Genomic DNA, 25,176 nt, shown 5'->3' with positions numbered 1-25,176 from the left:
ATATTTTGATGTAGGATTAAGTAACCTTCATAATGAAGGTAGTACTGAATTATCTTTAATGTTTAAATTTGCATATATGGTGTTGTTCTTTAATTTTCTCGTTAAATTCGCAATGTGTACACATTATCTGTCCATTTTTGGTTGATGCCTTTACTTATGTGGGCTTGTTTTTAACTTAAACCATGATAGTATTCAAGATAAGGTTACTTATTTTGTTTACACTGGATCTATTGATTGGAACAGACTGTAAATTTACTTGATCTTCTAAATACATTGTTAACACAACTTCATCATTTGCTTAATGGTTTAAGTTACATTGGCTTGTCAAGAATGAACTCACAATTTTGGATTTAGAAATCTAATTTGTCACACACAATCCCAAGGGTCAGCCAATATCTATGTAATGATGACACTTATAGTTTTCCAAAACCTGTTACAATCAATTTGTAAGGTTTCACCTAAACCTCTGCAGAGTTTTTCATAACTGTTATTCACATATCTGTTAATAACATTGATTTACATAGTGTATATTTATGGGCATTTTCAATTTAACAATGCGAGGATTACAAAATGACAAAGTTTATGTTTTTTAATATGGGGATAGTTAGGCTTATTTAGATAGTGTGTTTTTTAATTAGAGTGTTTGTTTTTTACTTAGAATATAAACCATGCCATCAACTATAACTTATAAAACATATACAAATGCATATCAATACAACATGACAGTGTTAAAGATAAAACTTTATGTTTTTCATAATTCGATCGATTGGAATCTTCAATAATATATGACATCAAGGGTATATCATTTAAGCAATTCAATTTCAAATTCATTAGAAACATTTCAAATAGAAGTATATTTGAAACAATGCACATCATGATAAACTCAAATCCAGGAAAACCTTGTCTATATCATAACTAAATGGGGAAACTTTAATTCAGAAAAACTCTGTCTTTATAAAACATCAATTTCAACAATCATGATAGACTCAGTACCAGAACAACAAAACAAAACATCATCCAACAACTTAAATAAACCAATTGTCTTGATCATAAGGCAATGTAAATTTAAAACTTAGAAATTTTGAAGCTAACTATTTCTCCTCTTTAATATCTTTGGCCATCTTGGTTGATGATTGTTGTACACTATCATTATCTTCTACTGCATCATTTATAAGTCTCTTACATGGAGTGAGTCCTGAATTTTCAATGGTCAGGTCATTTTCTGCAGATGCAGATACAGGTTCCTATCATGAATAAAGAAAGGCAACAATAAGATTTATAATTATGACACAGTTGTTATGTTGCTCAGCAAACAAAGAATATCTCATGTAAAAAATACATACAGAAATGCTATTCATATCATCCTGGGACAGAGGTTCTGGTTAAAATAACAAATAGCTAGTGTACAACCTAAGAAAACTAAGCACCCATAAAACGAAGATTACAAAGGTTACCTCTTCAAATTTGAAACTGACCTTAATTTTATTACGCACATCTTCATCAGTTTTGAAGCCAATGACAGAAAGTCGTCCATTTTTAGGCTGATAAACAGCTCTAATTGCCAATTCATTTTTCAATATTGATTCAAGTTCGTAAGGGAATTCAAGTGGATCGTAATCAGCAGACTATAAGAATAAAAAGTATTAGACACCTTAAAAAAATTGATTCAAATATTGTTGTATGCAATATTTACATACATGTGTTAAATCTATCTTCATTTGAAGAGCAGACTTCCCAATTAACTTCACGCAGTCTGTGTTCCAAAAGACAAACTTTGCCTTCGAACTGCCGTCAACAGCTGTTATATCAAGCTTATACCTAAAGGATTCATGGCATATAGGAGAACACATCAATCTTCATTGTTTGTTAGAAAATATAAACATTACTAGTTGGAAATGTAAAATGAATATAAAGTACACCGTGGCACAGGTTCTGGGCTAGTATGCTCCTTAAAACACTCCAGCTTTCCATCCTTGGCAGACACACTCCTTGTGCATTCCATACATCCATCATAGTACCATCCCATCTGCCCAACATCAAACTTATCGAGGGTAGCAACGGTAACACAGGTTGTTTCTTACAAAGTTGGCCAATATAAATTACAGTTATATGAGGGTTTAAGAATGATAACAATATAAGGAAACAATCAATCTTTCTTACATGTTGCAGATTTGTTATTTCAGAGAGACTCATTATTTCAGCCTTCTAAACAAATTTGTCATAGTCAGAATAAAATGAGTTTTTTGTTGCCTCAACTTGTACACTTGAAGATGATAACAAAGGCAAATCAACACCAAGTCTGAAAAATGTAAACACAATATTTAATTCAATTCAAATCAACATCAAGTTAAATTTATCTCTTGCAAGACAGTTAAGAAGAAGATCAATAAGCATTCCAAACCATATAATAAAGAAACAAACACATGCTTTAATACCTTTCTTTTAGATTCTTGACTTCCTCAATAGCAAGGTCATTAATCAACAATTTTGTTCCATTTCATGTGTTGGAAACACTAACTGGAAATCCTCCTGAATCACAAGAAATTGAAGAAACAGTTACAACTGTTGGATATAAATGAAAATATGCAGTTACATGTAACCTATTGTATCATGCATAATTACCTTGAGCCTCTTTAACCCTTGCATTGATTAGCACAATGACAATATCAGAGGCTTGCTTATTATTCTTATAATACTCATATAGCTGAACTCCAAGTTGCCCCCAAAGAGTACATTGTATAACTGTTTTGTTGGCATCTACAATTGAAAAAACTATTCTGTTCTTGCTGATGTCACAGTTAACTTGGGTTTGAGAGATATCGGTGATTCCTCCAATCAAATCTAACAAATAAAAAATGGATTGGTTAAAGTTATTCAAGTTAAAAAATTATAACACATTAAATCAGGGTGTAGGGAACTTACCAACCAAAATATTTGATTGAAACCTTCCTTCAACTATGGAATTCAAACCAATAATGTTAAGGTAGTTATGAGGGATGTCAGGAAATTCTGCTTTCTTAACAGAAGTTGACCCACAAAAAACCAATTTGTATGTATGATTTGTCGACTTAAAAGCAAAATCATTCTTCCCAACTTTAAAATTTTGCATGATATAAGAGTTTCCTGTTTCAATTTCAGATTTGAATTTCGAAAGCAAATAAGCAGGGACAACATCCTGAATCATATTACGCTGCAAGAAATCAACATTTCATCATTAGTGGTTAATCAACAAAAAACATATTATAAGTAATCAGTGGGGAACCATATCTTGCTACAGTACCTTAGAATCAACCAAAACCATCTCCATGTGTTCTTTGTTTGAAGAACTTGTGACAGTCCATAGATGCCTGCATCTAACTGCGATCTTCCACAAATCTTTGGAATCATTGATTTCTTTCAATGGCTCAATTGGGCGAGACATGTTTCACCCACAAACACTACAAGAAGAGTAGAGATATCAGTTAATCATCAAAGATGAATCAAATGGAGATGAATGTAAACAGTGTTTAACAGAAGTTAGAGACGGAGGTGATGGAGACGAAGGTAGTGTCTTGAGATGAAGGAGGAGTGAAAATCGCGGCGGAGGTGATGGAGACGAAGGATTTGTCTTGAGATGGAGGAGGAGCGAAAATCGCAGGGTATTGAGATGCAGCAGAATTGATATGGTTATGCATTTGTTCATGTTTTATGCAGCCTATGGAACACAAAAGGTTTATTGAGCAATGAAAGATTACAGTAATTGAAGTAGTGGAGTTCTGTGTTTTCCAAGCCAGATTTTGTGGCTTTTTTTCTTTCAATCACGTGGCCAGGGTTTTATTGTGTAGGGGTGTAATTATGTGTTTGCTTAGATATTAAAATAATATTATTGCACCTATAATATAAAATAATACAAAATAATATTATATAATAACAATTAAAAAAAGGAAAAACCAAATAAATTAAAATAAAATCTACCAATCAAAAAGTGACACAATAGACAGCATTTAATGTCAAATGAATATGGTGGATTTATTTATCAAAAAGACGAATTTAGCCATGAAATTTGAACGGTTTTAGTTATTTAATCAGAGGGCTTAAAGTGTAATTATCAGGTACTTTACTTTATATATATATATATATATATATATATATATATATATATATATATATATATATATATATATATATATATATATATATATATATATATATATATATATATATATATATATATATATATATATATATTGATGATATTTTAGCAAGTTTTGAAATGTAAATGGAATGAATTTAAAAAAAAATAATTGGAGCTTCTTTGTCCAGGCAAATTAGCGTAGACAAAAAATTAGGTTGGGGAACTACTTCATTGGGCTTCGATGGTCGAATAATGACATCTCCATGTGTTTTTGGAGAAAATAATATTATAAAAAAAAATTTAAAAATGATTGATAAAAACATATTCAAATGTATAAACTTGATAAAGTTATATATGTTTAGTTATAAATAAATAGATTAAATATATATAAATTATAATTTCTTTTGTCTATAAACAAAATAAAATTTGAATGTAATTAATGCCAGTTGTTAATAAAAAAATTATATATGTATTTAATTATATTTTACAAAATTAATAATTGTAAAAAAATTAATTTATCAAAATGACATAAAAATGAAATTAGTGAATAAACTAAACAAATTAAAGCAATTAATTCATTGTAAATATTTTGTAGTAGAGTTTGAACCTCTGATTAGGGAGAAACTCATTATAAAAGAAGGTTGGGATGTGCACCATGCATAAGTTCTCCTAGTGAAAATCTCACTCGAAAAAATGTACTCTTGAATGAAAGAAATTTAATAATTAATATGCGGTCCAACAATAACAGAGGTTTAATAATAATGTGTGGTTCAAAAATTGATGCGTAGAGACTATTATGACAATCAAAATAAATAATTTTAAAAAATAGCACACGACTAACTTAATTGTTCGCCGTTGAAATGATTTATAGGGTAAGTATTTTCTTTTTCGTATGCATATAGATTGGGTGATACTATCGCTGTTCTACAGTTGAAATTGTTTTAAGCAAAGAATATAAAAGGGTTTTAGTTTTACAACGTAACAGTTTCACGAAAAGTGTCAATTACGATAAAAAAAGTTGAGGTTTTAAACGAGTTGTAGAAGTATGTCAAGATTAGGGTTCATTTACATAGTTTGTACGTATTCTCTTAATAAAGCATGTGAACTTGTTTTTAATCAATACAAACACGTATCCTATCAATATGTTTCATCTCTAGAACGATATTATGAGTTTTACCATATAGATCCTTAGATGACATCTCATGCTAACTATCAATATGTTAACTTTGAAAGCTTGATACTATCAACTCACAAACTTATTTCTAGAGTTTGATTGTTGATAAATGAAAACTGAGGTCAAGACTTGAAAAAACTACCTTTCAATAATGATTCATACCAAAACAAATCGATTAAACTAAAGATAAACATCTATATTAATCATCAACTTGTTCACATACACGATATCAAAAGAAATACATACAAATAAAGATTAATTTCCTCTAATCTTGACACAAGGATGGATTTAGCTACCCATAACCATGGTAGCTTGATCAACAAGTAAAAAGCAAAGCTTTAGAAGCATCAAATTTGCAAGGATCAAAGATTGAAGCTTGAAAGCTTTGTATTTGAGTTACAAATGAAGAAAAATGACTTTTTAACTTATAAGGGAAATTTTTGGTCTTTGTAGAGAAGTTAGAATGTTGAAAAATATCTAAAATGCTACTTATACAAGTGCCTAAAAAGCGAAATCTCGCTAAGCGAGCTGACCGCGCTAAGCAGGTTAGAGAAAATATTTGGCTGGTATAGGGGACCGCACTAAGCGGGCTCAACTACACATCCAATGCCAAGGAAAAACTTCTTGTAGCGTGCTGCAAGATGGGCTAAGCGGGCTTCAAGGAAATTTTCTCCAAATTTTGACTTTTTTAGCAATGCCTTGCTTGTTTCATGCTTGCCTAATGCTCCAAAGCTTTGCCATAAGTCATGAAACCTACAAAAAGTAGTACAAAAGTAAATAAACCAAACTAAGCTACAGATTATTTATTTACACTACTTTAAAAGTTTAAACACTACTAAGCAATGAAATAGAGTGCAAAGGACCACAAAACTACTAACCAATATATCCACAATTTGGTTCTTAACATCCGCCTGCAATTAAGTAGCGTTGGCCATCAACAAGGCCTCTCGCCTCACGTGAGTTGGTCCCTTAAATAGTCTCAAATACCACCGTATATGATCTCTCGCCACCGTGATCAAGCTCTCGCCACCAAGACATATTATACACCTACTAAGACCTCTGAGTTTCCCTACCCTTGTAGGGGGAACATGCACACTTATACTTTTTTACCAGTACATATAACAAATGAGTATAAAGAAAATAGTTACCCAAATTCTCAAAAACAAACTCTATTTTCTACCTAAGTGTTTCCCAATCTCTCTAAATCTATATATGAATCACACAAGTCCAAAGTATTTAAAAGTGTTTTCCGATCCCCTTAGATATGTCCAAGGGTTTACCAAATTCCAACAAGACACTCTTTGTAATTAACCTTGCCTCTTTAAGATTTCCACTAGGATTCTCAAACCATTCTCTATGTCTTCAACTATAAAGTTATGAAAATCGTAATGTTAAGAATGATGGAGATACATATTTATAACTGTTGAAATCCAACAGATACTTAATAGACCCAAAAGATAACTAATTAACAAACTGATCCACAAAATGAAACAACCAAGTCTGATGCACGAAAATTGCATGGACCATATTCGATAATGGTGAGACCCGGACCGCTCATTGAAGTTAACCCTCTGGTTGTTACACCCTAAAACCCCGAAACATTTTTATAAAAGATAAATTATTATTTTTCCAAAACAAGTGTTACACATTCTCAACAAACATACTCGTTCAAAATATAACATAAAACAACTTAGTTTCAACATAAGGAAATATATTCAACAAACTCTTAAGAAAAATCAACGGACGATAACCCACCCCGAAGTTACAGTATCAGATCAAAATCGAGAAACATTAAGTAAACTCAAAACTATCAATAAAAATAAAGTAGACATCTACGTCAATACTTCTACCTGGGTATTTGTACCATTGGTACAATAAGCCACACAAACAAACAAAAAGGGGCTGAGAAATATGTTCACAATGTTAACGACGTTATAAACAGATGATAATATCATACATAACATTCACCAACACATGAATTATTCACAACAACGACAATCAATTAAATGCAAATGTATAATGCAATATACTCCTCCTCTAAGATGCATGTGGTACCAAATTTTTGGATGTAAGAGTGATGTTACTAAATTATCCATGTCTTTGGTTCCTATTTGAACCGTGTTCCTCTCTAAACATGAGACCGTCATTGGTTCCTCTCTGAACTGTGGACTCGTTTACCTATCTTCGATATACATGAATGCATGAATCATATAAATAACATTCACAGCTCATATTCAAACAAAAATTAACATCTCATCTCATGCTCAACAACAAATAATACCCGTATCTCATACTCAACAGTGTTTTTCTCTGAACCTGCAATCTTGCCAACGCAAGACCGACTTTTTAATTCCTCACTTAATTACTAAACTCAACATATTATAAAATTACAACTCAAATATTGATCAATAGAGTAAAAGTTTATTATTACTCATGTCAGCCCATCAATAGGGTAATAAAATAATTACTCACAAACATATCAACACAACTCTTGTGAGTGCATGACCTTCCTAATAGATGTTTTTGCATGATATCATAACTAGGATATTTAACGTTTCTGTATATTAGATGGTATCATCTGAGTTTTAATGTGCATCTTAGTATTAGGAAACTTATAATGCATTTAGAAAAGGTTTTATGCATCAAAAATTATGTTTTATAAGAAAAACACATTCACGTGTCGACACATACATGCTATGAGTCAACACATGTGGATCATTATTATAGCTTGTAGCCTCTGTTTGAATGTGTCGACACATGAGTTCTTGCAGGTCGACACATAGAAGGAAATTTTTTTCTATGAGTCGACACATACGATGAATGTGTCGACACATGCTGCTCAATTTTAAAGTATGTAGCTTATATTTGTCATGAGTCGACACATGACCTGATATAGGTCGACACATGCATTACAATGAGTCGACACATGCCGTAACAAATTTGAAATTCTACATAATTTTTCTAAATCTCTTGTTTCTGTTTGCCTCCAACTTGCACATATGTAATTACCTCATACATGCATAATTTTAAGTAAATTATCTCAATTCTATTTGGAATTGGGGGAAGACGTAGCCATAAAGAATACAATTGGTGACTTGCCTAAACAAATCCACGTTTCCTATCTCTCTCTCTCTCTCTCTCTCTCTCTCTCTCTCTCTCTATCTATCTATCTATCTATCTATCTATCTATCTATCTCTCGTTTACTTTCAATAGCAAATTGTTGAATTTGGTAATTATTCAATCGATACAATTAGATCGATTCTTTATCATTTTAAAACTATTTTGTTGTGTTGATTACAATCCTTGTGATTGTAATTGGATTACAAATCAAGCAAATGAATATATTCCGGAAATCTTAGAGAGTATAATTTAATACTATAATTTTTATTTCTGGACTTAATACCCCAAATTGATATAGTTTAATCAAACAACAAGAACTAGTACTCGCACTGAACAGAATGTTTCGTCTCACTTTAAAATAGCACAAAAAATTATGAACTTATGATAAAATTATGAAACTCTCCAAAATGAATATCTTCTGGAAAGCTTAGAATTCTATTTTAATACTATAATTTTTATTTCAAGACTTAATACCCCAATCGATTTAGTTTAATCAAATAACAAAAACTGGTACTCGCACTAAGTAGATTATTTCGTCTGGCTTCAAAATAGTGTTAAATTTTATGGATTTACTTTAATTAATTATTAAATAAAATATAATTATAATATCAATTATTATTTTATTTAATAAAATGAATAATATATTGGGCTTAATTGTTGAATGACCCGTGATGGGTTGGGCCATTCTTTTGGTTAGCCTGCTGAGAGGTCCCTTCCCTAATCTGGTGCTTATATATTCTAGCTAGCCGCCGTACCATCAATAAGAGGGCAGCATTCTCAATTTATTGTTTATGTATTCGATCCAATGGATTCAACCATGACAGGTACATGTTTATTGCAATATTCTTATTATAATATGTCATACAATTATATCTATTATTGAGGCTATATTGTTAAATAATTCTATCAAATAGCACAAAAAATTAGAGACATGTGATTAAACTTAGGAAACTTTCCAGTATAAAATATTGTTGAACTCTTTTTTTAACACAAATGACTGCATCTCAAACGGACTTACAAAATTCAAGTTATGGGTCTGGTTTAAAAATTAGAGTACTGCTACTTTTGTAGCAATCCTAGAACCAATTTCTCCTTTTCAAAATAAATAATATTGTGTTAGATTTCTAATGCAACTGACGACACCTCAAACGGACTTACGAAACTCAAGTTACGCATGGAACAAGATGATCAATCCCTTTCTATGTCTACATGCAATTTTCTGCGTTTTTATCCCTATTGGTAGATAAAAATAGGTTTTAAGTGTGTCTGTGTGTGTATATTTTTTTGTGAGAGAGATTTGTCTCGGTATCATAGGAGTTACTTCCGTACTTTTACAAAACTTTGTTCACTCAAAGAGACATGATTAGGCGAGCTTTCACATTTCCCTTATTTCACAACTTTGAGGCTTTCAAGACCCTTTGCTAAATAAATAGATCATATAAGAACTTCATTGGAATTTTGAGTCTTCTACTAAAAGATGCTTAAGATATCCTTAAGTTTAGTTACCATTATCATAGAGTTGGAAAACCATTATCACATACTTCAGCGACTTCAACAGCCATTAAGGTTGTCATCAACAAAACTTTAGGAAGGTTATTAGCATGATCATCAAATTCAAACCTGAAAAACATATATCCACGGTGATAAGATAAACATGACTCCATAATCCAACCCACTTCAGTCTCCAAACTCAACCCCATTAATGTACCAATATCCTAATAACAATCTACACTATAGGCAACAAGAATCTGAACACAATCTTCATTTTCCTCCCACTCGTGAGAATCCCTTTTTAAGTGAAAAAGTTTCTTACAAATAAAGAAATTTAACTTTGACTTCTAAAAATTCTTTAATTTGGATACCCCTCTATGTTCACTTTCTCCTCTTGAGACACTCGTGTCTTCACTACCATCGTCAATCTTCAAAAAAATTATCTTTAAAAATTCTATGGATGTCACGGCCTTCTGGACTTTATCCATAGTAATAGTACTTTCCTTGCCATAAAGAAGTTCATCCTTAAAGTGATAAAAATATTTGGATAATAATTTCAAGAAGAGTAGAGCCTTGTCCTAATTTTTAATCTTCACTGTAATATTGTAATATTATCCAGATTGTCAATGATCTTGTGAAATTCAGTCAACTACTCTACTATGGATTTGTTCTCTACCAATCTAAATGAGTAAAATTATTTTTTCGAACACAACATATGATTCAAAGGCTTGGTTATATATAAAGATTCAAGTTTTTCCCACACCGAAGACTCACTCTTTTCCCTGATAACTTTCCTTATAATTTTGTCCCTAAGGTACACGATAATGACATTTTTAGCCTTATCCATGATCTTGGTTTTCTCTGCTTTTGTTAGGCATGTAGACAACTATACATCATCCTTTAATACACTTTTGTAGAACTTTAATTGTTTGCATCTCCACTTTCAATAACCTGGAGCATTTTCCCCAAAAAAACTACTCAATTTGCCCTTTGGAACCCATGGTGCTTATGTGTAAACAAATTCCCTTTACCCCGCGATAAGCGCCACTTGTTGTGAAATTGAAAGGTTCAATCACACCAAAAAAAATTGATGTATGGGGATAAAAAACAGTGACAACCAAAATAAATGACCTTAAGAAAAAATAACTCTCTATACAATAACACAACAACTTAACTTGGAAGAAGAAGATAAAAAACAAGAACCAATTTTTTATCCTGTTCGATCAAATGGTCAACTCTAGGGGAGAGATTAGTTCTCTGATTCAGTATACTTCTAAGAGTTTCAACAAAAGATTACAAATGAATTAGAAGAAAATTATCATCTAAGTTCCCAAGATAAAACCATATTTTTTACCCAAGTGTTTCTTAATCTCTCAAACTATTTGTGTATGAATCACACAAACCCGTGTGTTTAGAAATATTTATCAACACCCCTAAACATCTGCAAGGGTTTCCCATATTCCAAGAACACACTCTTAAGAATTTATCCTTGCCTTTCTATGGTTACCACTAGAATTGTCTAACCCTTTTCTATGCCTTCAACTATAATGTTTTGAAGGTTGTAACGCCAAGAATGATGGAGATACATATTTATAACTACAAAAACTCTATGAATACTTAAAAGACTAAAAACATAAATGTTCTTGTAAAAAATTACAGAATGTGAGTTAGGGCTTGCTTATAGTGGTGACAAATTCTGTTTGGTGGTCTTTTTTGCTATGAAGAGAGCAAGCTCACCTGTAGGGATGGTGAAAAAATTCGTACCCGCGGGTATCCACAGGTAAAATCCGTTACGGATACGAGGCGGATAACTTAATAAATATCCACAGATAAAATAAATGGATATTTAAATATCTGTTATTTAATTGATACAGATACGAGTTTAATGATAGTTATTCCCGCAAATATTCCTACCCGTTAATAAATTATAAAAATTATATAAATATCATTAGTTAAAATTATTTAAATATCATACTATCCGTCCCCATGGATATCCATTTACATCCCTACTCACGTGAGGTGAGAAGCTGTATATTCTCAGGGTATTTGGTATACGTAAGTTATAATAAGTTGTTTTCCCTCGTGCATGCTTGTGATGAGGTATTTATATAGGCTCGTGGACCTAGAGTCTAGAGTTTCTCGAAAATGCTAATTGCCCACTTGGTCATAGTAGTGGATCGTTGAATCTTTATTTTCTAGAAAGACGATGTTTTGTCTAATGTCTTTGAATTCTCTCTTATCAAGACATGTCATTTCTCACGTTTTCCATAATAGAACGAGTGGGGCGTTAAAGGCAAGATTGCCCTTAATTGCAGACGATAGAAGGATGCCGCCCCTAGAAAGGCATCCATGATCTCCTCGTCCTTAGCGGGTCTTTATAAATATATCAGTACAATATCCTATTAATAAATTGATCTACAAATTAAAATAAACAAGTTCGTTGCTCAAAAACTGCCTAAACTAAATTCGATACCCGATGGATCTTAAATTGCCTGCAAGAATTACCCTCTGGCAACCAAAACTGTCATCGCCCTCGCCACATCGGCAATGGTTAAGCTCTAATTATTATATTTAGGTTGTTATTTAATACTCTTTGTAAAATGATAGATGTCACATTTTTTTTAAAAACGTATCATCTTTATATACTCATTACTTTGTTATGTCTCTATTCTATATGAGAATTAGATTTATTTTTTACTAACTTTGATGTAGTCCAATAAATAATTACCATATTTCAAACGCCATAAATTATTACCGCAATTTTACAGTCATGAAACATTCACAAAGCTCTTCTTTTTAATACCACCACTAATTTCTGTCCTATATCTCTCTATGATTATTGTGAGAACTCGTTAGAAGAATTAAAAATTAACTAAATGACAAAAGTTCTAAGGAAACAATATTAACTATATGTAAGTAATACTACTACTCCTCAAACCTTACAATGATTCCATTTGATTTGACTCAAATTAATTTGTACACTTTCATATGGTAAAATAGTAAATTCTTTGATCAATAATGAAAATCACATTTTCCATAAATCATATTCCCAAGGCCTCTTACTCCCTCACATTACATGGTCCCAATTCTGTCAGCTCTGATGTTGACTGACCTCTCTATTTATTCCAACTCCATTACTCCCTAAAACTGCAAAAACTCATTTCAATCTTCACCTTCTTGTAATTAATTCTCTTCCTTTCTCTCTTTATGGTTATTGCATATAATTTACTACTATACATTGCTGAAGTTTTGTCTGAAATTCTCTTTTCTTGCACTTATGCAGAAAAAAAAATGTCTCATCAAGGATTTCTAGTTCTTGGAATTATTCTCTGCATGATCTCTAATGTTTATGGTTATCGTTATGGCAACAATTGGGGTTGGACTAATGCACATGCAACCTTCTATGGTGGCAGTGATGCTTCTGGCACAATGGGTATGTATATATGTATTTGTATACATATATGTAACAAATGATCTGGCTAGTTCGATTCGGTTTTTAAAACATAGGTTCAATTAACCAGATGATCTGGATAGTTCGGTTCGGTTTTTAAAACGTTGTTTATAAAGTTATGGACTTAAGGTTCTATACATTAATGGGTATGTAACAAAAATCTCGAATTTCAGGTGGGGCATGTGGATATGGAAACTTGTATAGTCAAGGTTATGGGACTAATACAGCAGCACTTAGCACTGCATTATTCAACAATGGTTTGAGTTGTGGTGCTTGCTATCAAATCAAATGTGCTAATGACCCAAAATGGTGTCTTCATGGCTCCATTGTTGTTACTGCTACTAATTTTTGTCCACCTGGTGGTTGGTGTGATCCTCCTAATCACCATTTTGATCTCTCTCAACCTGTTTTTCAACACATTGCTCAATATAGAGCTGGTATTGTTCCTGTTGTTTATAGAAGGTAATGTTCTCAAAACTTTACTTTATCCTTAATAATATGTGTGATGGAGGGCGAGTCTTGAAACATCAATGAAGTCCTTGTGATCAATGACATTTCAGATTGAAAGAGTGTCTGAGATAAAACTTAGTCAGACACGACACGTGTTAGACACTGACATGACACCAACACATTTGATTATATTTAATCATTACATTGTTGATATGTCGAAATCTCCCTTGTGATATAAAAGTTATTGGTTTTGTAGCACTGATATTTTATATTGAAGGAGTGTTTGACATAAATATTAATCATATACGACAAATGTTAGACAATGATACAACATTGACATTGACACATGTGATTATATTTAATCATTATTTTTTAAAAACATTATTGATATTGAAATACTATTGTCAGAGTCGTGTTTAGTGTTTGTGACAGTACAAAATGAGTTGTATACGTAAGTAGTATATTGTGAAAATATCATATTAATCTTTTCTTATATGTTTGGTCTTGAAGCTATAGCTAACATTTTTTTCTTCATGAATGGTTTTTTCATGAAGGGTAAGTTGTAGAAGAAGAGGAGGAATAAGGTTCACAATTAATGGCCATTCTTATTTCAACTTAGTTCTTGTGACTAATGTTGGTGGTGCTGGTGATGTGCATTCTTTATCCATCAAAGGTTCAAGGACAAGATGGCAAGCCATGTCAAGAAATTGGGGACAAAATTGGCAGAGCAACTCTTACTTGAATGGACAAAGTCTTTCATTTCTAGTCACTACTGGTAATGGTCATAGTATTGTGTCATTTAATGTTGCCCCACCTAGTTGGTCCTTTGGACAAACCTACACTGGAAGACAGTTCCTCTACTAACCAAACCCTTTAAATGCATTTTCCATATATTGAGAGAAAAAAACCAAGCCATAGTTAAATATTTTAAAATATCTCAATTTATATAGCACCGACATTTTATATTAAAAGTGTGTCTAGTATTCGATAGCAGTTGTCTGTAGCATACTTAAGTATATGACATATGTTATTATTAAACATAAACGATACTTTATATTAAAAGTGTATTTAGTATCCAACATCATGTGTCAGTAGCATATTTAAGTATATGACACATGTTTGTAGTAGCATATTTAAGTATATGACACGTGTTTGTAGTAGTATATTTAAGTATATGATATGTGTCCGTATTGAACATCAACGATACTCTATATTAAAAGTGTGTCTAGTATTCGACATCATGTCATTAGCATATCTAAATATATGATACATGTCGGTATCGAAGATCAACATGTCACCGACATGTATATGTGAATTGCTTCTTCAATATATGTCAAGTTTGAAGGGGGAAGGTACTTTTCTATTTGAAAGAGCACCTTTACAATGTTGTTAAGTATATTCTTCTTGTACTTGCAAGTTGAAACTATTATTGAATGAGAAAGGCCTATGCTTTATTTGTGTAATAAAATTTAAATGCATTGCTTTACATCCTAAAATTTCACTGCACAAATTGATTGCTGAAAATGGATGGCTGCTGACTTATAGGATAAATGAATGAATTCCTTTGTTGGAAATGTTGTCATACAAGAATGTACTCAAATTATTGTTCTTTCTCTTGCCTTAAGTGGATGTTACTCAAATTATAGGATGGCACTAGTGTTAGTATACAAAATCATTAAAATTAAAATTAAAAAATGCTTAATTAATTTCTAAATTAAATGGTAATGTTGGTAAAATATACTAGTATAAGTTAAAATAAATTTTTATTTTTGTATTTTGATAATTATATGAAAAGTAACATAGATTAGCCACTTGATAAGGGTTTAATTCAAATTCTTCAAGTTTACCCGTTGATGTGATAATTTTATTGGTGAATAACTGAATATGTACATGTTATTTGAATCTCGAAATATTTCATAATTCTATTAGGCGCTCAATATTTAACTCAGTTAAAATTTTATTTACAAAATAAATAAATAAATTTTATGAATAATAGATTAGTATAAAACTATGAATTGTAAATTCGTTAAACCTAGTTTAGTAATCTTTATCAATAATGGTAATTCTTTGTAAAAAAAATTAAAGAAAAAACTTATCCTAGTGTTTTACATTTTAAATTCTATAATGATTTGAAAACTCTTTGTATTAAGAGAGATGGAAATTGGGCTACCATTTTTTTACTAAGATATGTGATTGTTGGGCCCAATTTTGTGCTGTTTAGTGAGGAGAATTTTAGCTTCACCTTCAGAGTTATGTTTAGCACCCTTTACATATTTTAAAAATGTCAACTCATCATTTTTATATTATCATTTATCTTTTTGAAAAAAGTACTTGCGAAGGATTAATAAGAAAAACTGGTGGTTTTACAAAAGAGTTAAAAGGTAGTGCACTAACAGTGTAAAATAGTTTTACACTGTCATCCAATCAAAAGCCATCAATGTGTCATGCCATTAAATTACTTTTAAAATAAAAGAATAGTTTAATTGGATACATAGTGGTGATTTGTTGTCAGTGTAAATATATTTTACACTGTCAGTGTATCACCCCTTTTCTCTTTACAAAAGAGTTAAAAAGGCAGTGCACTGACAGTGTAAAATAGTTTTTAAGGTAAATGTAATATTTTTGTGTTTATACCATTTTTTTATGACAAAATTTCTTACGTATTTGCATGGAGAGGGGATTTATATAAAATCTGGTGTATTGAATTTTTCTCACTCTTGAAATTTTGGTGGGTTAAGCATTTGTATGGTCTAGATTGTCCTGACACTTTTGTAGGGTTGACAAAAGTTTGAAACTTATATAAATATGCTTCTTGTGATATTAGAAAATCATTAAAAAATGAATTTATATTTTTATCTTGCATTTGTTTACTTTAACAGTATTGACCCTTTAATTTGAATTTAGGGTGACTAAGATTTCCACTCTAGTGAACTTGAAATCCAAACTCGAGAACTCTTAAACTATAATGACAATCTAAGAGTGATTAAGGTTGTTTACCATTTCAACCATGATTGACTTTGAAGGGAAGTAAAGGTTTAATAAATTTGAGCTCAAGATGGGGCATGATGTAAGAGTTATGTGAAGTACATTTCATTCTTACGAAGTTAAGGGTCCAATCAAGGGGGATGCATCACTTGCAAGGTCAAAAAAGGGTATTTTAAAAATACTAAAACGTCTCAACACAGTTGGTGATGGTGATATGTTGTTTTACATTTATGTTATATTATATTATGTTATGTCTAGATGTTTTTAAGTTTATGTTAATTTTATGCTATTTTATTACATGTAGATATTATTAAGTTTATTTTAAGTTTATGTCATGTTATATCAAGACGTTCTTAAGTTTATGTTGAGATTATACATCAATAAGTCATGAACGAGTAATAATACAATGGCAAAAAGTGTTGAAAAAAACAAGTCACGAAAGAACAAAAATTCATACAACAACAAAAACTCATGATCAACAAGTAGTAATAATTCATCTATAATGACCCACCACCTACAATATGTTCAATCTATGTTGCTAAAGCATAAGCCTCACCATCAGGATTTATCAATCCCACAAGGTTATTCGAAAGAAGAGTGATCGTTTGCATCCTATGTTAATCAGTTATATCGGGTGGTGGAGACGGTGTAAAATGTCATTTGAAGGTCCAACAACATCTGAAGGGTCAACTGAACCTAGAGGGATAATAAAAGGATGAGATACACTATAGTATCACTCTAAGTACCCACTAAGGCATTCCCATGAAATGTCATATCCATTGAATTTTCTATAATTGTGACATCACTACTCTCCATATTACCAGAAAACCATCCATCAACGCTAGATGTTATGGTATGCCTTACACATAGCCGAATTGGCGGAGACACCACTCATAATGGTAAGAAATCATTATAATTTTCCAATGAAGTTGACCTGAAAATAGTGTAGTCTCATCAAATTCCCAATGCACTCAATGGTTTGTTTATGGTGTCCATATGATGTCATCAAGGGTGAGAGCATCAATCATGCGAATGTACTCTTGAAGACCTATTAGGTGAGCATGCTTGGAGACTCATCTTGTTTCTTATGGGGAACAAACTATGATATAAACCATATCACAATTCTCATAAAGGGAGATAAAGTGCTTGTAGATCCAACATTGCAATACAACATACAGTTTAAAACCACACAAATTTTCATTAATTCTTACACAAAAAAGAAATATTTATACTTGAAAGAGACTCATACAAACAGCTAGCTTCTTAGTCTCAAATGTAGTAGCCTCTTCAAGGGCATGATAGAGAAGCATCACAAAAGCATATCTCCATGCCCATCTATGAAATCTAAAGTCCGTGAACAAGCATATGTATCTCGCATCAATGTAGATGTGTGACTTATTTTTCAAAATAGTGCATCCAACAAGATGTAACATGTATACTTTGGCAGCCTTTGGGACCATAAAGTTCTCCATCAATGTTGTATAAGTGTCACAAAGCTAAGAGAGAATAAAGTGAGTACCCCTATTAGCCCTAAACTTCTCCAAAAATATTTCCCAATGTAACACCGAAATATGTATCCTCCCTCATAGTAGCTAACAACGCTCATCAATGAAAAGGTGAAAAAGTTACGAGCAAGGGGAAGATAGAATAGGTTAGAGACATCGTCCATGGTAGTTGTCATCTCCTTAAGTAAAAGATGGAATAAAAATGTATTCTTATTCCTTAAAATTCATATAACAAAGTGGCTCCAAGTATGGGTAGAAACCATCGTTCTAGAGGCAGTAAACCAACATCATCCAATAAACTCATGACCTCGTCATGACCTTGAATGGAATGCATTCTTATCATAATTAATTCATAACATATCAACTATTTTAAACTAAACACTGATACATGAAATCAAATTAACTTATAAAGATTTATACCTCTCCTTTCCATAATCAAAGGCCGGAACATGGTACCTTGTAAGCAGTGTCAGGTCAGAGGGCCCTAATGAAAACTTTTTCGTACCGGGTCAAGGCCCAATAAGAAAGGTCAACCATGCCCACACTTATACCTATTATAAATACTAATTTATTTTCTCCAAGAAAAGATACGCAACTCATTTATAAAAATATCTCACTATTCTTAACTTGGGTGTAACTAACTTGGGCGCCAGAGTGCTAACCTTGCATATTAGCCACGTGTATGATAAGGGGATAGTCGAGCTCCATCGTAACAAAGACACTGGTTGGATTTTTTTATCACATCTGGTTATGAAACAAAATAGTGGCATTGTCTATTGGAATTCGATATTGATTCCTATAAATCTCACTATCCAATCATTGCATTCGAAATCTACATTTCTCTAACAATCACGTCCAATGGAGCCAACACCAGAGATTGCTGCACCTAATTGCACACCGATAATCCCTATCAAATTTCCCCGTTGATCCTAGAGATTGATACGTTTGTTGACAAAAAACTGATCTTAGGGTTTATTGATGGAGAAAATATATGTAAGGTTCCTGATGAAGATCTCCCATTGGTTATCAGTGCCTTTATTATAAACCAATCAGTCTAAAATCCTGGTGGACGACAAGAGTTCTTAAAACATAATATACTCAAAGATCCTCGCTAGATTTGGATTTTGATTACTAGATTTAAAACCCCAAGAGATCAGAGAATACTTGCTTCAATGATTATGCCACTCATCTGTGCATACTGATCTATTTACATGTAACTTTGGGAGTGCATGGAGAAAGAAAGACATTGGATATGCATTTCCTCGTGGTCAAGGGTGGGAGCTTGTATATCAGTATCATCGGATACCCATTATTAGCCAAACTAAATATGGTTGTATCGCTAGTACATTTGAAATTAAATTCCACGGTGATTCGGGAAAACCTTGTGATTGCAATATCCTCTCTTAGATATTTCGAATGATGTCAACACTAGGAAATATTTAGTATTTGTATATTGGACCTTATCTTTTATGTCTAGGTTGAATTCTCATCTTAGGAAACTTATAGAACATGTTAAAATCATTTGGACCAGTTAAAAATATCAATTTTCATGAAAAACCATGTTAAGAGTCGACTCGCGCGTGTTTGGGTTGACTCCCTCTGAAGCAAAATAAAAAGAAAAGTTTTTGTCAAGGATGGGTCGACTCCCTGTCCTTTGGATTTGACACAAAGCACAAAGGAGTCGGCTCTCATTAGCTATGAGTTAAGTCATACTGAAAGCAAAGATTCTCAAAAACTTTCTGTCCATTTGGAGTCGACTCCCGAGCGGCATGGATCGGCACCCTTGCCCTTATGAGTCGACTCCCTCTTTGAATGGATCGACATATACTGATGCAATTTTTCATCAATTTCTTTTTTTGGCTTCTTGGAGTCGACTCCCAACTCGAATAGGCCGACTCCCTTGACTTAAAATTGTCTAATTTTGTAAATTTTCTTGTCCAATTGTTTTTGTTATTGCTTTCTAACACCACACACATAAATACACATTCAGGCATCATTTTAAAATGATTGAAAGCATAAATATACAAAGCATTGCTCATCATCTCCAGCTTATCTCTATGCATACATACAACAATTACACATAACCACTTTTGTTGGGTGCCATCTAGATTTAGGTTGATAAGGTCCAATTTAGGATTGTTGTAATCAAATTTGGGTTGAGAATTTTTTGGGGGTTTCAAGATAAATCCATTTGGAGTTTTCTTCTAAGACCAAAGATTGATTTTGAATTTTTTCATAAGATTGTGCAATTTGGATTCAGCCGAGTGAAATCTTTGAAGAAAGACGTTTCAGTCAAAGGAGTAAAAGTAACTGAGGTATCATTTTAGTAATCTTGGGTCACGATACATTCGTAATTTGGATTCAGCAAGGTGAAAGATTCGAAGAAAAGGGTTATGTCGAAAGGAGTAACAGTAACCAAAGGATCAAATTGGAAGTATCGGGTTACTTGATCGAGCTCAAGATCAAGGGAAGAGAATAAGCTAGGATCAACATCAAACATAGGGTTTTGAGGGTTGGATTGCCAATTTTTCTCTTGTAAACTACATTTGAAAAGGTTAATTTTCATTATCTCAATTCTTTTGGTATTGGGGGAAGACGTACCCATAGCAAGGTCGATTGGGGAACTGCCTAAAAAATCCTTGTGTATCTCTGTCTTTCTTTTATGTTTACTTGCAAATTGTGAAAATGTTGATTGTGAAATCAATACATAGAGATGATTTCTTCTTCTAATAATTAAAATTGTTTTTGTTGAGTTGATTTCAATCTATGTGATTGAAATTGGTTTCTCATGTCAACAAAATCAAAGAAAAATATAACTTGAATAGATTGCACATTAAGTGTTCGGCAAATTGCTTATGTCAATTTTTGTTTGTTATTTCATTAGAAATTGATTATTATAGTGTAAATTATATTCAAACATAGTTGCTGAAAATATATTGATTGTTTTTCTCATCTTACGTATTCGTTCTATCGGTTAACACATATATGGTGTAACGCCCCGTTTTCGATATTTATTTTATTACGCAGTTATTTGGTGTATTTGGTGCTTAAACTGTTATTTTAATTATTATTATTATTATTATATTAGTTTAGTAATTAACTATAGTGTAGTAAAATGGTTAATTAATTATTTGGGCCAAGTAGGTGATTAGTAATTGGGAGGGTGTGTAGTAAGCCCATTAGCAGAATTAAGGATTAGTAAGAGATTAATAAAATAAAATAAAATTAGAAGGAATAATTCTTTTGGCAAAGTTGTGAAGAACGTAGAAACAGAGAAAGAGACTAGGGCTAGAGAGAAGGAAGACTTCCACCATTGTTAAAGGATCAAAGCTCAATTCTAAGGTAAGGGGGGAGAATGGGTTCTTTAAATGGTGATTACAACATGAGAGGATAGTGAGGGTTCCTTCCCCTCTTTAGGTTTTATGATTGATGAGTTTGATTTCTTCCTTGATGTATGAATTGGCTTGCATTGTATGTAATTCTTCTTGACTGATAATGTTGTGTGATTTTTGGACGAAAATTCTGGTTTGAATTGATGAATTATGATATAGATTTGGATGTTGGATGAGTTGTTGTTATGTTCATAAGAGGAACTGAATCTGAATGTATAACTGTCCAATTTGATGAGTAGGAATTGAGTTATTATCATGTAAAATTGATGTAGCATAACAGGTTAATGAATCTAGATGAAAGGTGTGAGTTAATAGGTGAAAATATGATGTTTTGGATCTGAAATCGCAGACTGGAAGTGATGAAAACGAGTGAGAACGAACAGGTGCGAGTGCAGACTTGGAAAGATAGTTTTCTGCCAGTTTGCGTATGATACGCGTATGGGTTGGGGCCATACGCGTATGAGGGACAAACCCAGGGGGCTATACGCGTATGATACGCAGCCCTGTCCCAGCATAGTGCAACCTTCTGGTGGAATGCGTATGGTACGCGTATGGAAGAGAGGTCATACGCGTATGAGGATGTGATACGCGTATGGGAGAGTTTTAGTGCAAATCTGATTCTAGTGATACGCGTATGATATGCGTATGGGCAAGGGGGTATACGCGTATGGCCTAGTTGTACGCGTATGGTTACGTTAGTGCGTAGAATTTCCCGTTTTGTGACGTTTTCTCCCGATTCTTGAGTAATAGGAATACCTTTCTGAAATCTCTTGATTAGTAGGACTTAAGCCGATATATAAAGGTTATAAAATTTATAATTTAGACATAAAATGTTGTGATAAGATTATGTTGACTATTGTGATTATTAACTATAAGAGATGAAATTATAATTGCGTGTTGTTGAACAAGTTAATAGCCTAATGGCAATGAGTTGAAGGCTAATTCCTGGTGTTGTTGGTTTGTGTTGATTGGATGTCCATATTGCATACATATGTCGTTGAGGGCTTATGCCCTGTTGTTGGCCTGAATTGGCATTGTTGAAGGCTTATGCCTTGTTATTGCCTCTAATAAAATGGCAACTGTTGGGAGCTTATGCTCTGTTGGTACCACATGCATGTAGTGTTGATAGTTGCATTTCATTTCATTTAATTGATTGTAATGTCATGTATTGATGTTGTTGTGTGGTTGACGGTGTGAGAATCCGTTTGTGATTGTGGTTTGTGTGTGGTGTAGATACTACTCCTTAAACATGTGATATTTCACCGTATATTTATTGAATGTAATTCTCACCCCTTTTCTGTTGTTGTGTTTGTGCTTCTTCGAGAGTACAGATAACCAGGTACCAGAGTAGTGCTTGGATTTTCAAGTGTTACCTGATCGAGTCTTAGGAGTCGCTCTGATACGTAACACGGGAATGTTGGGATGCGCTATGTTTTGTTTTCCTTTCAATTAATTGTCAAATTGTTACGTATCTTGATTTTGACTTTATTGTCGGACCTCCTGTTTAGTGGAGACGAATTATTTGTTGAGGGCTTAGTGCCATGAGTTCTAATAAACTGTTTTAAATTCCGATGTGTTATTAAATTTTGTTTTAATGAAATTTATTGAACAAAGAGACGTTTTGTGAATTGTTTCAGAAGATGTGACATCCTACTTGTATTACTCTGATTATTTACGCATTTATAATTATATATATTCGTATGGGAAAGTGGGGTGTTACAATTGGTATCAGAGCCGGTCGGTCCGTCCGACCAAGTAGTTGAGTCGCTAACAAATCGAGTATTGTAAATCTCGTTATCTAACTGTGTTTCTGTTGAAGTGTTTAATTGAAATGGCTGGAAGGAACGATGCTCCGATTGCTGCTGCTTTGGAGGCTATGGCTCAAGCTCTGGAACATCAACCTAATGCTGGTGAGAATGCTGGGTCTCGCAGTTTGGCTACCTTCCAGAGGGAGAACCCGCCGGTCTTTAAGGGCAAGCATGACCCCGATGGAGCATTAGAGTGGTTGAAGGAGATCTAGAGGATCTTCCGTGTAATGGATTGTACTCAGGCACAGAAAGTTCGCTATGGGACACATATGCTAGCAGTCGAAGTTGACGACTAGTGGCTAGAAACACGTCAGAGACTAGAAGCTGCAGGTGAAGAGATCACTTGGGATGTGTTCCGAAGGGAATTTCTGAGGAAGTACTACCCTGAGATTGTCCGTGGTAAGAAGGAAATTGAGTTCCACAAACTGAAACAAGGGAACATGTCAGTGACCGATTATGCTGCGAAGTTCACTGAATTGGCCAAATTTTACCCATACTATGATGGAGAAGGTGCAGAGTTTTCAAAGTGTGTTAAGTTTGAAAATGGGTTACGCTCTGAGATCAAGAAGGCTATAGGGTATCAGCAGATTCGCATTTTTCCTAACTTGGTAGACAGTTGTAGAATTTTTGAGGAAGATAATGTTGCTCACTATAAGATTGTCAGTGATAGAAGAGGGAGGCAGAATCAGCAACGTGGCAAGCCTTATGACGCTCCAGCTGGCAAGGGCAAACAGAGAGCTTCTCCGGGCCATAGAGCAAGTGGGGGAGGTGCTCCTGCTCCGATTGTGTTTTATGTATGGAAAGGCTAGTCACAAGAGTACTTACTGCACTGATGAAGTTAAGAAATGTTTCCGTTGTGGCAAGACTGGTCATATGATGTCTGAATGTAGACATAAAGAAGTGGTTTGTTTTAATTGCGGCGAAGAATGACACATTAGAAGTCAATGTCAGAAACCAAAGAAAGCACAAGCTGGTGGTAAGGTGTTCGCGTTGGCTGGTACTCAGACAAGCACCGAAGACAGACTCATTAGAGGTACTTGTTTCATCAATAGTGTGCCTTTAATTACTATTATCGATACTGGTGCTACTCATTGTTTTATTGCTGCTGAATGTGTTGAAAGATTGGGTCTTGTGCTATCTTCGATGAATGGCGAGATGGTAGTTGAGGTTCCAGCTAAAGGGTCTGTGACTACATCTCTTGTTTGTTTAAAGTGTCTGTTGTCGATCTTCGACAGGGACTTTGCTGTTGATTTAGTGTGTCTACCATTAGCTGGGCTAGACGTAATTTTGGGAATGAACTGGTTAGAATATAATTATGCTCACATAAATTGTTATAACAAGACTGTGAGATTTTCAACTGCCGAGGAGGAAGAAGCTGGTTTAGTGTCGTCTAAGCAGGTACGACAGTTGTTGAAAGAAGAAGTAGAGATGTTCTCGTTAATGGCAACATTGTCAATAAAAAATCATAATATCATCGATGAGTTACCGGTAGTACGTGAATTTCCTGAGGTTTTTCCTGATGAAATTCCTGACGTGCCTCCAGAAAGAGGAATTGAGTTTACGATTGATCTTGTACCGGGTACCAGACCTGTCTCTATGGCACCGTACAGGATGTCTGCATCTGAATTGACGGAACTGAAGAAGCAATTAGAAGACTTACTTAAGAAGAAGTTTGTCAGACCAAG

General features: G+C 33.3%; 3 protein-coding genes across 4 annotated transcripts; 2 read left to right on the top strand and 1 right to left on the bottom strand.

Annotated features, from left to right (window-relative positions):
- Positions 1-1,091: 1,091 nt before the first annotated feature.
- On the bottom strand, positions 1,092-3,421 carry LOC131650570 (uncharacterized). The gene is made up of 7 exons (XM_058920277.1): positions 3,281-3,421; positions 2,923-3,190; positions 2,623-2,841; positions 1,920-2,076; positions 1,698-1,818; positions 1,476-1,625; positions 1,092-1,244 (listed from the first exon to the last, which is right to left on the bottom strand). Exons 1-7 carry the CDS (start codon positions 3,419-3,421, stop codon positions 1,092-1,094), a joined length of 1,209 nt encoding a protein of 402 aa, XP_058776260.1.
- A 9,516-nt stretch (positions 3,422-12,937) lies between these two features.
- On the top strand, positions 12,938-15,287 carry LOC131652854 (expansin-A10-like). Of its 2 annotated transcripts, none has more exons than XM_058922832.1 (4): positions 12,938-13,079; positions 13,184-13,333; positions 13,525-13,813; positions 14,356-15,287. In XM_058922832.1, the coding sequence occupies exons 2-4, from the start codon at positions 13,192-13,194 to the stop codon at positions 14,663-14,665; spliced, it is 741 nt and encodes a 246-aa protein (XP_058778815.1). In that variant the 5' UTR covers positions 12,938-13,079; positions 13,184-13,191; the 3' UTR covers positions 14,666-15,287. The 2 variants fall into 2 exon arrangements, with proteins under 2 accessions (XP_058778815.1, XP_058778816.1); XM_058922833.1 differs by having other exon boundaries at positions 13,004-13,079; positions 13,187-13,333.
- An 8,227-nt stretch (positions 15,288-23,514) lies between these two features.
- LOC131650569 (uncharacterized) lies at positions 23,515-24,300 on the top strand. The gene is made up of 2 exons (XM_058920276.1): positions 23,515-23,646; positions 23,788-24,300. Exons 1-2 carry the CDS (start codon positions 23,515-23,517, stop codon positions 24,298-24,300), a joined length of 645 nt encoding a protein of 214 aa, XP_058776259.1.
- The last annotated feature ends 876 nt before the right edge of the window (positions 24,301-25,176 follow it).

This window comes from Vicia villosa, linkage group LG2 (genome assembly GCF_029867415.1).
Source record: "Vicia villosa cultivar HV-30 ecotype Madison, WI linkage group LG2, Vvil1.0, whole genome shotgun sequence".
Classification (NCBI taxonomy): domain Eukaryota; kingdom Viridiplantae; phylum Streptophyta; class Magnoliopsida; order Fabales; family Fabaceae; genus Vicia; species Vicia villosa.
Note: the sequence above shows the minus strand (reverse complement) of the source record. Positions and strands in the feature narration are given on the sequence as shown.